The sequence below is a fragment of the Colletotrichum truncatum genome, assembly GCF_014235925.2.
Source record: "Colletotrichum truncatum strain CMES1059 chromosome Unknown Contig_0004, whole genome shotgun sequence".
Taxonomy (NCBI): domain Eukaryota; kingdom Fungi; phylum Ascomycota; class Sordariomycetes; order Glomerellales; family Glomerellaceae; genus Colletotrichum; species Colletotrichum truncatum.
In genome coordinates, this window is record NW_027222401.1 from 4,332,282 (window position 1) to 4,346,592 (window position 14,311).

General features: G+C 46.5%; 4 protein-coding genes across 4 annotated transcripts; 2 read left to right on the plus strand and 2 right to left on the minus strand.

The window, feature by feature from the left end:
• Window positions 1-3,776: 3,776 nt before the first annotated feature.
• On the plus strand, window positions 3,777-5,390 carry CTRU02_207940 (uncharacterized protein; the record flags this gene model as incomplete). The annotated part of the gene is made up of 2 exons (XM_036729275.1): window positions 3,777-4,649; window positions 4,704-5,390. The coding sequence occupies 2 exons, from the start codon at window positions 3,777-3,779 to the stop codon at window positions 5,388-5,390; spliced, it is 1,560 nt and encodes a 519-aa protein (XP_036579107.1).
• An 868-nt stretch (window positions 5,391-6,258) lies between these two features.
• CTRU02_207941 (uncharacterized protein) lies at window positions 6,259-7,514 on the minus strand (the record flags this gene model as incomplete). Its single annotated transcript, XM_036729274.1, has 2 exons — window positions 6,259-7,033; window positions 7,102-7,514. The coding sequence occupies 2 exons, from the start codon at window positions 7,512-7,514 to the stop codon at window positions 6,259-6,261; spliced, it is 1,188 nt and encodes a 395-aa protein (XP_036579106.1).
• Window positions 7,515-10,535: 3,021 nt separating this feature from the next.
• On the plus strand, window positions 10,536-11,297 carry CTRU02_207942 (uncharacterized protein; the record flags this gene model as incomplete). The annotated part of the gene is made up of 1 exon (XM_036729272.1): window positions 10,536-11,297. One exon carries the CDS (start codon window positions 10,536-10,538, stop codon window positions 11,295-11,297), a length of 762 nt encoding a protein of 253 aa, XP_036579104.1.
• Window positions 11,298-11,819: 522 nt separating this feature from the next.
• On the minus strand, window positions 11,820-13,475 carry CTRU02_207943 (transposase; the record flags this gene model as incomplete). Its single annotated transcript, XM_070204994.1, has 1 exon — window positions 11,820-13,475. One exon carries the CDS (start codon window positions 13,473-13,475, stop codon window positions 11,820-11,822), a length of 1,656 nt encoding a protein of 551 aa, XP_070061527.1.
• Between the last annotated feature and the right edge of the window lie 836 nt (window positions 13,476-14,311).

The following is a 14,311-nucleotide window of genomic DNA, read 5'->3' on the forward strand; positions in this document are numbered from 1 at the left end:
GCAGACTAGCTGACCAAGAACTCTCGATTGCACACCATTCATCGGCAAACTGTCCGTTATTGGATAGAAATGCGGTATGTGTTTTGAGTAACTTTTCAAAATCCTCGATTACTGCTTTATTCTTGCGACTGTTGAGCTCTGTTGAGCTCGACGCAACGAAGTAGTTGGCTTTGCAGACCTTTCTCATCAATTCCGTCGTTCATGGCGTTGATGCGGTCAGCCCAATGGTTCTGTTCTTGGGTGATGAAGCCAATCAGTGGCTTTCGCATACCCAAAAGCTGACGCTTCGCACTGCCTGGAGTGATTTGCCGCCGACTCCTATCGATGTCGTCGTCAGAGCTATGGAGAGGCTGTTGAGTTCGCTGTTGGATTTTCTTCTGAATCTCCTGCTGAATTTGCGCCTGAGTTTGTCGCTGAGATCTCTGCTGGGTTTCCCCCTGGGCTTGTTGCTGGGGTGGCTTTGAGGTTGGCTTTGTTGTTGGCTCTGAGGTAGGCTTTGAGGCTGGCTGTGGCGCCAGCTGTTGGGTAGACTGTTGAGCCGGCTGTTGAACTGGTCGTGAAGATGGCTGCCCATGAGGCCGTTGCGCTGACTGCGAGGTTGGTTGTGAGGTTGATTGCAAGGTTGGCTGTTGGGTGGGTTGCGAGGTTTGTGACTGGCAGCTTGTTGTTGTGCTCCTTGTCTTCATTTTGGCTTTTCTGCGGGAGGAAGTAGACGCTTGCGCGACCCGTGGAGCAGAAGTCCGTTTTGGTGTGCCCACTATTGAGGAAGTCTTTGAGCTTTCTGAAGCAGCAGACCTTGATACCTTCGCCGCAACAGATCGCCGCAAGGTTTGGACAGACGAGAATTCCCGGGGTGTCACACCCCGCGCTGGCGAAGCAGCCAATCTTTGCGAAGCTCGAGATGTTGCAGACTGCTGTGGATCTTTCACGACAGGAGTTTTCTGTGTTGCTTGCGAGGCAAGGAATGGATGCATTGGAGGTAATCTTTGTGTACCCCCTACGTCTGGTTCTTTTTTTAAAGCACAGATTGACGACGAACCAGAAGGTTCAACAGAGTTTGTCGTCTGCAAGGCGTTGGTGGTATCAATAGTCTTCAAAGATTCAAAAGAAACCTTTTTCTTAGACTTAGAAGATTTGCCGTTGTGGCATAAGTCATTGGCTTGGCTAGACCCTGCCGAGGTGACGGAGCCTGGAGGTTCAGGTTTATGGTGAGATCTATGGTTAAAACACTGGTTATTAAGCTGATTAGAACGTGGTTAATGAAAAGTAATTGTTCGTGATGCTTACGAGAACATTGATTGCATTTGAGACATCATGTGTAATCAAATGATATGGTTCGTTCTTGTTCGCTGTCTCTTTGCACCGACGAAGATAAATCTCATCCAGAAGTGCAGCATGAGCTCCTAAATTGCTTCAGAATATATTTCTCCTAGGTTAGTGAGGATAGAGATACTTTCGTAAGTGACTCCATGTTTGCATAGTGCATGGAGCATAATTATCAGCTCATCACTAAACCCTTCTGGCGAGAAACCTCGTCCAACAATTTCTTCGAGTCTGGTAACTCGCCAAGTGTCTTCGATTACCTCTATCATGTCCTCAATTGTATGATGACGCATGATGCTGTCTTCTTGGGTAACAGGAGCCATTGGGTCAAGTGTCGAAGAAGATACGTCTGCAGTTTGAAGCAGACAAAGACAATGGCGTATCGGCACGATGGCTGGCGAGTCTTGGTCTTTATGCCTCTTGAAATCCCCAAACTGATGGAATAAGCTTTCGATATTCCTAATATAATTTGGGCCAATGAATGCATGAGTTTGATAGTGTCACCTTTAATGCACTATTTGCGTTTACTCTGGCAGTGGCATTTGATTGATTCTCTAGGGCGATAGGTTCATGAAATCTGTTTCTTACTAAACATGATTCGGTTAGCTTCGCCCTTGAAGCAAAATTTGCTTGATGAAAGGGCGAGTACGAGGGATAAAGTGGATGGGAAAACATTGTGAAGCATTTATCAATCAAAATGTGGGTTGAAATGGCCGTTAGAAACACTACCATACAGGACCAGTAATAGTGCATTGCACTTGGCAAGCACTGGCGAGAGCAACCTTCTTCTCAAAATTCTTTCAAGGACAGTAAAACCATATGGCTGAAATCAGGGTTCAAGGGAATGGTCTACTAAAAATTTCATTTTGCAAAGTTGCAGAAGGGCGTCAAATGAGGTAAAAAGCTTGCCATAAACCTTGCTAAGACATTGTCTGACTGGACCCCTGTTCTCTCTCTTCCCGACAAACTCCCTGCCCGCCCATGATGTGTGTGGCTAGATCATTCAATTAAAATTTCTTTATTGAAACATACTTCAGTCCCCCTTATACAAATACGTCTCTCAGTTAATCCCTCGTCACTCAGTTCATGCCTGCACCAATGAACTATTGCCCATCCTGTCTTTGTGAAAGAAGAACAAGCGCGCAACACAAGGGATGCTGACATTGCAGCGACTATATAGCTGATTGCATTCCGAAAGGTTCCATCACAAAAACTGCGCATTTAAATGGGCGAAAAAGGTTTGGCATTTTGGATAAGCCTGTACGATGGAATGTGAATTGGGTATATGGCCCTTTATATAGGTCCATGCCTAACAAATGAGCTAATCCTTTTATCCTTACGTTCCCCCTAAGACAAATTCTGGTTGACGCTGTTTCTCAATACATGCTTCTTGAATTCAATCTTGCAGTATACATTGATCGTATCAAATCGCCATGGCAAGCAGGCGGTTTTCTAACTGCATAGTCCAAGTGTTTGCTTCTGGTCATTGTGTTGAGGATGTTAGTGTAATAAGATCGCGCAGTCACCAGACTAATTACTGTTCAAGTCATTTACGTCATAGCAGTCCGTAGTTGATGCCTGTAACGTGACCGAGTAGATCGATTCTTTCTCGTGACGACAACAAATGTCGATTTTGAATAAAGTACAACAAGGTAAGCAACTAGCTCCCTTTGTTATCAAAAGTAAATATTGTACTAGTCCTCAAAAGCAAAAAGTGGTGTTTGATATTATACTATATTAGCATCGCGCCACGGACAATGCATCGTCCGCTCAAAGATGCTCGGAGAGGGACCGGACCTCTTCACTAAGGCTTTGGGTACACGAACCAGCAGGATCCATCGTATGGTGACCTTGAATCGTTGAAGTAACAGTATCCACAGAAAACCGCTCCCACATCGCGAGCTCGGGGAACGTCCGATATCCCATGAAGCCGCAAGCAACTAAAATGGCGGTAATCGGCTGCGACGGCGAGCAATGAGTAACAACCGACAGCCGACACGAATGGGTTTCAATATAATGTGGGACTTATTTGAGCCCCATGTGGAGACCGTTAAACGTCTGCTCACCCGATGTAACGGCTTATACTTGCAGATCTTTCGTAACCCGGCAGTTTGCGGCAATTGATGAACGCAGTTATCAATCTCATCTTATCAGATGCGATGTATGGGGCAGCCCACAGCCCACATTGAGTGCCAGGAACTGATGAGATTTCCCTGGAACTGTGTATAGCCCCATTTGGAGACCAAGTGGAAATTTCCAACAGAGGTACCAAAACAAATCAGGTTCAAAATGAGCGCCCCGAGGATTTTGAAGAGCTTCCGCTTGAATTGCCGATGTCGGCAGCTCTCGTGTTTCTTTGTAGTGGATAGTGTATAAATACTCAATATCTATGTCTTCGGTCCCCTCCATCTGAGTCTTGTCAGGCACTTCCTGTCCAGCCCAAATAATACGAAATGACTCGGTTCCAATATTTGGCCAGAGCCATCACATTGCTCGGCTTTGGCCGCCTGGCCATGACGCAGAATGGCACGACCAACCCGTGGCCTTGGCAAACCTACCGCTCCGAACCTACACTGCAACCACCCTCGCTTAAGGTCACCCAAACAGGAGATATCGCGGACGGCCATTTGTTCTTTGATCAGTCCGGCTCAGGTGCCCACAACTATTCTATGTTCATTATGAGTAATGACAATGAGCTCATTTGGGAGGGTGCATACGGCGACATCTCCGCCTACCGGCCTCAAATTCTGGATGGTGAACCTGTCCTCACCTACTTCACCGGAATCACTTTTCCGGAACCATACGGCTTTGGCTATGGCGCTGTCTTCATTTTCGACCAGACATATAAGAACATCATTAACGTCACCTTGCCACAAGACAAAGACGGCTTGAACATGCAAACGATTACAGGCTGGGATTCTTCTGGCCTCACAAATGGAAGTTGGATCGATATGCACGAGAACTTGATTACAGCCGAGGGCACCATGTTCATCCCAGCCATCAATGTCACACAGACGGATCTAACATCTGTCGGTGGCCCGGCGAATGGATGGATTGCTGACTCGATGTTCTTCGAGGTGGACGTCAAGACAAGCGACATTCTATTCCAATGGAGCCACTTGGATCATCTAGATGAAATCCCCTTGATAGATTCCGCCGCAGTCTATCCGTTGGATGGTTTGGGTCTTAACCAGTCGTACCCCTGGGGTCCGTTCCATATTAACTCTATTGAGAGGTTTGCCGATGGTGGTTTCCTGGTTTCATCGCGGTACTATTGCTCAATTTTCAAAATTGCCAGAAATGGATCTGTTGAATGGACATTGAACGTGAGTTATTCAATATTCCAGTCAAACAATGATAACTTTTGCTGACAGTTATAGGGCCGCACTGGGGGCTCTTTTGCCCTTAAAAATGGATTATCATTTTGTTATCAACACGATGCTCGCATTCACGGGGAGGGAAATGGCACAGCGCTTATTTCGCTCTTCAACAACGATAACAGCGGCGTTGCCTCTGGTGTCAATGAGACATCGGGTATCCTCCTTACTGTAAACACCGCCACCTGGGAAGCTAGTCTAAAGCAAGAATTCATCGACCCAAATGATACAATTTTTGCGGTCTCGCAGGGCAATATGCAAGTCCTGAATGACGGCACTGGCCATGTCATTGTTGGCTACGGAAGTACGCCAAAGATCAAGGAGTTCAATGCAGACGGAGAATGCGTCTTCACAGCACAGTTTGGAGAGGACAAACTGGTTCAGAGCTACCGAAACTATAGGTTTCCTTGGGTTGGCAAGCCTTACTACCCGCCAAAAGCGTTCGCGTGCGGTAATGGTAACCAAACTGAGGTTTACATGAGCTGGAACGGTGCGACAGAGCACAAGAAATGGGCAGTGTTTGCAGGCGATGACAAGAACGCGCTGAGTGAGAAAGTGGCAGTTGAAAAGTCCGGGTTTGAAACCAAGGCTACATTCTCTGGATTAGCTCAATTCGTAAAGGTTGAGGCAACGGGCGAGGATATTCCCACTGGTACAAGTGAGGTTATTGAGGTAGTTGGCAAGTGCTGAGAGATGCACGGGGGGGTACGCTATAGCTAGACCTTTGACAGGATAATTCCAATCTCTAGAGTCGCACATAGGGGCTTTGAGGATGCAAGAAAATCCTTACCTTGTTACAGAGATACGATGATTGAGATTCACCATATCTAATGAAAGAAAAATTGGAGCTTCGAACTATGGACTGATAAATGAACAAAAGCAGTTTTTAGCTGAGATCTTAGCCGTGGTTGAATTACCTCGTCGATGATCAGGTGTATGGCTGGGTAACAAGCCATATCAAACTTATCCGAAGAACAACGGTAAGCATTTTGGCCCCAAAAGTTTCATCTGCTTTGGTTGGTGATGTTACCAGTTACCAAGCAACTGCTGTCAGCCCCAGGCACTGATGCTCCCACATTCGATGCTTCGGTACCAATCAACAACTGGAGAGGAAATTGCAAAGTCGCGGAACGGCGACTATGACAGCTCCTTACTGCCGTAATCTTTCATGCGCTCTGCTACCGCGAGGGTATGCCAGCGTCAATGGACATATTGAAGAAACAAGACCACTCGGATAGTAGAGGCACTGCAAACTGATATTGTTACGTTGTTGGACCTGCTCATTTTATAGTTCTGATGTGAATGACAATGTCAAGGGATAAATAGAATCATGTCATGTTGGAAACTCACATTTATTCCGTCAAAACACGATGACTTGCGGAGGTACCAAGGCTGTTCATAGTATACGACTCGAAAGATTGAAACGCAAATGGACTAGAAGATCGATAGGCCAGCATCGGACCTGCTGGCCTTTGTCTAGAAACGTAATTAACCATCAGAAAGACTAGGGTTTGAGCATCTGCCGAGATTCCAATATGATTGATTCCTCAGGACTAGGCTAATTGCGTTTATCAAAATAGACTGGTGGGCCCTGGAATTGACCTTGGCCATCTTTTAAATATCTCAAATGCTCCGCATCCAGCTGAGTGAGGGCTTCCATGGACTTTTGCACAGTCTCATCTGTCATTTGACCGCCGAAATGCCGTGAACGTCCCTTGAGATTGAGTCCCCTAGCCGTAATAAGGTCATTAACTGTCGAGACCGAGAAGGCATAACTATTGTCTGCTAAAGTAATGTCTTCGAATACGTTGCTTCGCTCATTGGCTACTTCACCAGCTTCACCTACAACTTTTATACACTGGCTGATGGTCTCCTTTGTCTGCTGGAGCAGATCCAGTTGGACGGCGACAGACTCGGACAAAGTTTCGTTCAGAGACATGGCTTGCAGCTGGCGATCAATAAGAGCCTCATGCGTCTTCAGATTCTCTGCAAGAGTTTTAAAACTCGCTTTAGCATCGCTCAAAGTAGTTTTGGTATATTTGTGTGTCGATGGGCGCTCTGAAAAATGGGCAGGCTCTTTTGATGCTGACTCGGCTTGAACAATAAGTGCAGACAACTGAGCGCACATATTGAGGCCTTGCTGGGCATTCTCTTTCTCCTCTAGCATTGCCTGCCATTCTAAAGCCATTTCTTTGACGGCTGATTTGTCGCTGGCTTGGAGACGATCGATCCTATTCTGTACGTCTGCAAGATAGGTCTCAAGGTCGTCTGTGGTGTCCGAAATCATGTCTTTGTAATCTTCAAGTGCCTCGGGCGATAAAGCAGCAATACGTCTATTGTTGTTAAAATTGAGCATATTTGGTATTTGATTATTCTATCGGAATAGATTTGAATTACTTACAGATTCGCATTTGCTAAAGCGATGTTGATAGTAGACTTGTAGGCAGCAAGCATGTTCTTAAAGTCAGTAATATCTCCTTGAAGATATTTCTGCGTGATCCAATCCCGGAGGCTTGGACGCGAGTCGTTCGAATGTTTCGTACATCGTTTGATGATCTCGCCATACTCTTCACACGCTTTACCGCAGCGTTGAAGAGGACGTTTTAGTGATTCCAAGTCGATGTTTGGATGGTCAGAAACAGTCGCAAGAAGTGCATTCAAGACCCCAATTAAATCGCTAAGCTCTGACTTGAGCGCTCTGGCATCTTTATGCTGGCTCTTTAAGCCCCGGACGAGTACGAGGAGGTCCGTACATGCTTTGAGAGTAAAGCCCCCCACTGCCAAAACGCTTGTGAATATGGTGAGCGGATCCATGGTGTTGCCAAGCTAAGAGATGCCAACGATGACTAGTGAGCTGCGAAAGAGTGTTTGACTGCAATCTCCTGCCCATAGATCTGACCTTGGTGCGTTCTTAAATGTCTTTTGATGTATACCCTCTTTCAACCATCAACCAGGCTGCAATCTTGGCTCAAGATGGGCTGTTGGCGCTTCACGAAACACATCATCCCCACAAAATGAGGGGCTCAAATAAGGCTGGCGAATCAAAAAAAGATGACGGCTTGGGTTAAGCCTAATGTCTGAGAACTCTTGCAAATCGGTTTACGTAACCAAAGGAATGTTCGCAGTGTGCGATGAGAATATTCTGCTAAAAAAAAAAAATACGCATTTAACATCTACAATACATCACGGTTCAATACGGCTTCGTATCGTTTTTTGCCACGTTCAACCTTGCAAATACCATTCAATGTTGATGTTGGCGCATGGAGCAACCAAAATATAGAGTTCTAGCTCAACACTCTGGACGCGTTACATTGCATTACGCGCTATGTACTGTGTACGAGCCGTTCACGACCCACATCTGGCACATCAAATGGCTAGCTAGCTACATGTGAGATTAATTCAGACTCTAATGCAATATGATCACCAACTATAATACTTTATTATCGACAAGCTCGCCTCAGTAAACTTTCTGTAAACAGACTGTAAGGGTGCATCAATTTTAATCGCACCACGACGACACCGAATCAGGGTCGGCGAAACAGGTGTGAGCATTGTTGTTTGCACAGGGAAAGCCGTCGCGGGCAGCTGAGAATAGGCAAAAGGACGTCGTCAGTTATCCGTGGCGGACAAAGCCTTCATGGAAATTGTTACTTACCTTGTTTGCACATGTCTTGCATCGTATCGCCGTCAATAACGTTGCCTCCAGGGCCGACTGAGGTACACTGCGTCAAATGTAAGCCGAAGGTTTCGGAAAATTGGATGCCGTGATTTCACGGTTCTGAAGGAAGCGATAACTCACCCGTCCACTCGGAGTGTCGTATCTCACAGAGTTTTGACTGTCAGGCCACTGATTGAACCAAGGTTAGCGGAATGAGGCTGTTTTAAAAACGAATTGAATTGATATACCGTTTGAAAAATGTGACGGTTGTAAGCATCGCAAGCTTTAGTTGTAATTCGCCAGATGTAGCTTCCGCCATTGTGGCAAGTACAGGAGTAATGCCATCTTGCGTCACTTCGGAATTTTTAAGTGTTAGTGTGCATTCAGCCATATCAACGTCAACGTGCCTATTTAAGCAGAACTAGAAGGGCTATGCTCGCGTCAACGAGTTTGATTGAGACTTACACAGAAAGTGCAAGGAAGGCGAGAGCTGCCAATGCGGATGACTTGAATTGCATTTTGAGAGAGATAAATGCAGGTCGATAACAATATAAGCAGGATGAAAGATTCAAGTAGATGTGAGACCGAATGTAGTCTTTCGAATGACTTGCAAGTTTGGTAGGGAAAAGAAACGAAAGAGTGCGCCGTAGATGCTTTATATTAAGATTGTGGAGGAACTCATTGCTGAAGTTCGGGACCTAATTGTCTTACCGTCACCAGGTGGTAAACCAAATCGTCTGAAGGGGAAGATCACCGTGCACCGGCCTGGCCCGTCGTCAGCTATGGCCACCGCTTCCTTGCGTTAGAATGCTTGGATTGACGCCATGTTGCAACGGAAAAGCGGCAAGGAATGATGGAGAACAGGATCCGCGGAACCCGCTGGTCTCCGCTCACAGTAAAGATCTTCCAGTAGATAGACACTTTAGATTAAGCTCTTAGCACTGCTGAATTGTCTTTATCTTTGCAACGTACTTCTGGCGAGTCAGAAACCATTTCAAATTGACAATCAACTCCAAATCTGACGCCGAATTATTGCTTTTTGGGAAGCACGTGGTTATCTCATCATCGCGAACAGTTAGGGCCCTTTTATCCAGATAAAGCCTAGACTAATTTAAACTGCCTGTTGAGGGGATTGTGGCCTTGAAGTGGAGTGTAAATGACTAGTGGTGGAGGTTGAATACCGAAGATACGAAGGTTTCGGGCGTTTCCTGATATTGCGGCGGGAGATACCGTGAGGGTCTAAAACATATAGTCGGGCGGTGGCCCCATAGAATAGATTGCATCTGGTCGGTGATCAAGATCTTCGACCAGTAGCAAGAGAAACGCAACGCACACGCTCTTATTCTATCATTTTATCCGAAGTATCTCAGACATAAATGTGATCAAGGTCCAGCACTGATCAAATTATCTTTAGAGGAAATACTCATCTGGGATGTTCCTTAATGGGACAAGCTCAGTAGGATGGCGGGCACGAGGCTCCGTTACCCGAGACCTTGACCAACTGTTAATCTCTATACACTTGAGATATACTACAAGTACCCTCACATGTGGGAACCATGGATGCATGTCTATCGACCAGATCTCTCATGATCAGCTCACCGCAAAAGATTATCCACCAATATTAAATCAGAGCGCCATTACCCATTGTTTGAGGCCTTCCGTTTCTAGAAAGGTGTAAACACATTACGTAGCGCACGTGTTTTTCTAACAAAGCAGTCAATTTGTTTGGGCCATGTTCAGTGTCGGTTACTGACTCATAATGCTGGTTTTCTAGCGGTATCAAAAACCCGAATGTTGTGATAGTAGGGGCTGTGGACAACTGCGAGAGCTGCCTTTGAGTGGGTGATCACCATTGGCAATCTAGTTGTTCACGTGCCTGTATGACTCGTTCAAGACTCGATCTGGCCATTACATCCAGCCTCTTCATGAGTTTCGGAGTTGCAATGAAGACGGATGGGCGAGCGGATCATGGGTACGATGATGGCTCTTTGTGGAGTCAAATTCAACCATGATCGGGTAGCCGGAAAGAAGGGCTGCGGACATCAAGGGACGTGAATACCTCGGGACTGCGCGTACTTTCAGAGATATAAAAAACCAGTTGATCTCGCAAATTGTAGCCAACTTCGAGCACGCTTCTCTCGCAGACCACTCCAAGAATCACCTTGAATCACGAAACAATGAGAATCACACCTTCACTCGCCCTCTTTGCGCTCGCCGCGGCTGCACCTGCCCCTCAGGCTGCCAAGAGCGATGCCGACAACTTGCTGTCATCCATCTCGGCTTTGGACCTTGCTCACGACGACGTTATTCTGTACGGCGTCAATGGCGAATACAAGGTCATCAAGGAAGCCGAGTTCCAGAACCTCACTTCTGCCGGCGTTCTGACCTACGGCAGTGGCGACGAGGTCAAGGCACGCGATCTTTCCGATTCTTCGTCAGTGCTTGAGGCCCGAGACTGTGACGGACGTAATGTCGAGTACGAGATCACCAGCCAAGCCAACTTCCTCGACTGGGACGTCCAGATCTCCCCTGTCATCGGAGCTCAGCAAGCTCCCGTGACTATTGCGGTCGCACGTGGCTACCAGGTAGCCAACTCAATTACCATCGGAGAGACTGCCGGAATCTCCGCCGAAGGCCTCTCTGTCAGCCTCAAGATTGACTACCAGACGACATGGACTACCTCTGATACCACTACCATCACCTACACCGTCCCTACCGGACAGTACGGCGTAATCGTCAGTCAGCCTTACGTCCACCGCATGTACGGCACCGCCTACAGCTCGTGCGGTACGAACGGTGGAACCACGGAGAACTGGATGTCCACAACCCATTCGAGCCAGACCTACGGTAGTATGAACTGGGTTACGGGTGTCTTCCGCCTCTGCGCCAGCAAGAGGTACCCTATTCCCTATTGCAACGGCAGAGGTAGTCACCACTAAACACCAAGATGGCTTGGTGTTTGGCAATGCTATTTAAGTCGCAAGATGCGAGGTCTACTCAGACATTAGTCTCAAGTATAACTGGAACGGATTTTTTTCATCACGAGCGGAATAACATTAGTATATTCCCAGTTAGTCAGCACTATGATGGTTGGTTTCATGGCTCTTAATGTAAGACCTGAATACTATACAGCTCCATAAAAAACAAGTATTCTTTTATAAAAAAGCTTTATTAAATGGACTGGTTTAAATTGTGAGGTTTTTATTCGACAGAATATATTTCGGAGCTCAAATTCAAGGTAGCCAGTCTTTCAAGTACTCCTGGAAGTCTACATGATTTTCAAACAGACTTATTACGAGAAATGTATTGAGTTAGAATCGCTTGCTTAAATGTAAGCCATTTAAGAAACCTAGTAACGTACATGATAAGCGAGTGAGACAGACAAGCGAGTGAGACAGTAAACCAGACCTTCGCGACAATAATATCGAAATCTATAACAAGAAATCTTAGATTGATTAATACTACTCGGATTCCTGTTCTTCGGATGTTTCCTCAATAAATTGACATGTTCTCGCGTTGTGGCCTGTATTCCCGCATACGCCATACCGACGATGAGTCGTCTCAGACCTCACTTTGCGACCACTACTCCGTCGCGTTTCCTCTTGTAGTTGCGTGTCTGCCTCTCTTTGCGACTGTATATCCTCTCCAGTAGATATAGTAAGACTTCCTCCTTTCTGTAGACGTGTTTTCTTAGCCCTTCGACGCCGACTTAATATTGCATTCTCCTCTCGAAGGATTTGAACCTCTAACTCTAGTAATGCTACCCGATGCCCTAGTCCTTCTGTCCCTCTGGCTAGCTTACTCACAGCACTATAAATTGATGCTGGAGAGCTGCTTCGGTGGCGTGAGATTCGACTCTTAATAAAAGTAGACTGTGATCTTGCTTCGCTTGGGTTGCTCGGCGTCCTAGAGATCCAAGGGTCTGGTGTCTGAGGGACCCCCTCCTCAGGCGTTGGCGTTCGGAACTTTACATCCAGCTTTGAGAGAACACTTTCTGCATTCAAAGGGACAAGTCCAGCTCCTCGGAAACCTCCCTGGATATTTTTCCTCGTAAAAGACTGCTTAAAAGCTTCGTGAAATGCTGCAAAGAAATCTTCCTTCGAGATATGGGTTGTGCCTCGCCGCATCTTATTCTCAATTTGCCGACCGTAGGCATTCTTTAACGGCTGAAAACAACCAACATCTAAGGGTTGAAGTAGATGAGACGAGTGAGCCGGCATGCACAGTGTAATAATGTTGTTTTCTTGACAAAAGAGCTCGAAGGCTGCGGAGTGGTGACTTTCATGACCATCAACAACGAGGAGGCGATATTTCCCAGACGTACGTGGTTTTGTATAAATGTCGAAGTGTCTGATCCAGTCAATACCTCTCTCGTTTGTTGTCCATCCATTTTCAGACGTTGCAATAGCCCAATCGCCCGGAAGAGAGGTTTCTGTATACCAGCTTGAGAGGTGATACTGGCCTGCAACGATGATGTATGGCGGGATGCTCTCCCCTTGGGAATTAATAGCCTGGATAACTGTAACCCATTCCCTATTGCCAGGCTGTGTCATCTTCGTATTTGAACGCCTTTCAGCACTTGTAACAACCATTCCAGAAGCAATAACGCCCATCATAAAGCCGGTCTCATCAAAGTTGTAGATATCAGCATCAGCAATACCATACTTCGCAATTGTATTCTTCACAAGCGAAAACCAGCCACGAATCACCTCTGGATCTTCGCATTGAGCTCTCTTATAGTCATACTTGCGAAAGAAACGCGTCCTAAGCTGTGGTTGTCGCTTGACGAAATTAGAAGCCCAGCGCTTCCCAACTGGAGGCGCGTCGCGCTCTGCGAGAAGTCGATTGGCCATTTCTTCCACACCACTCAGCCGGGGAGGAAATGATCGCGCATCTAGGTCGAGAATATACTCAACTATTGTCTTCTCTTCTAAATCTGATAAATTCCGTGAATTAGGCATGCTGTCGCGTCGTGAGACTATTCCCTTTAGTCGCCGGCTTAATGTTGCGTGACTGACTGTATAGAGTGCACCTGCGGCCCGAGCACTAAGTTTTGGGTCATTTCTCATTGCTTGAAGGGCAATTTGTAACCTTCTTTCAATACTAGCTGATTCCATGATTTATTGTAGAGGAAAAGGTGCCGGTCGCGTCAAGGTGCGACGGTCGCGGTTTACTGTCTCACTCGCTTGTCTGTCTCACTCGCTTATCATGTACGTTAGCCCATACTCATTAGTAACTGACAGTTTTGTCATTTATACTTTTACCCTATGTAGGTAGTCTTACATAATCTCATGTAGGGATGTTACGGCTAGTCTATCCCTTTGACTGCGGCAAGACGCCATTTTTGCCAAGGACGGAGTAAAGCCAAACAGGGCTCCTAGTGTTACGGTCAGCTATCCGACAGTAGGGTCTGCTAACAGAAGTTGGGGATTGACGCTAGTAAACAGTATTGTCGTGTCGTAAGTCTGGTTCGTAGGTCGTAGGCTGTGTCGTAGATCGGTAGTCAGAGGCTAAGGTGATCAATCTTAGGCTCAACAAGTATTCGCAGTGAAGGTAAGCTGAAAGTATCCTGAGGATGAATACAAAGTTGATTGCTGAAGAGCTATGGAAGTCTGACTATGAGTCGAGCTCAGGTCATACTATATACAAGTCCGAACAGTACCCTTTGTTTGTTTTACCGTTCCTGATCCTGACGGGGTCCGTTCCTCGTTCATACGGATCCCGTATGTGCCAAGGACGGACTCCGTATTCTTGGCGTACGGATCTAATCTCTTATCTTATCGTCACGTGACTTGCACCATAGTTCTTCCGTTCCCGAGTGAGTCCCTGTTGTTCCCGTGATCCTGCAGTACAAATGTCCTGTTCTAGCCGCCCGACGCCCAAGTGGGTCGTTCAGCTGTTATCCTTGTTTACGGGTCGTAACATCAGGTCCCCTCTCCAAAGGTCTTGTCCT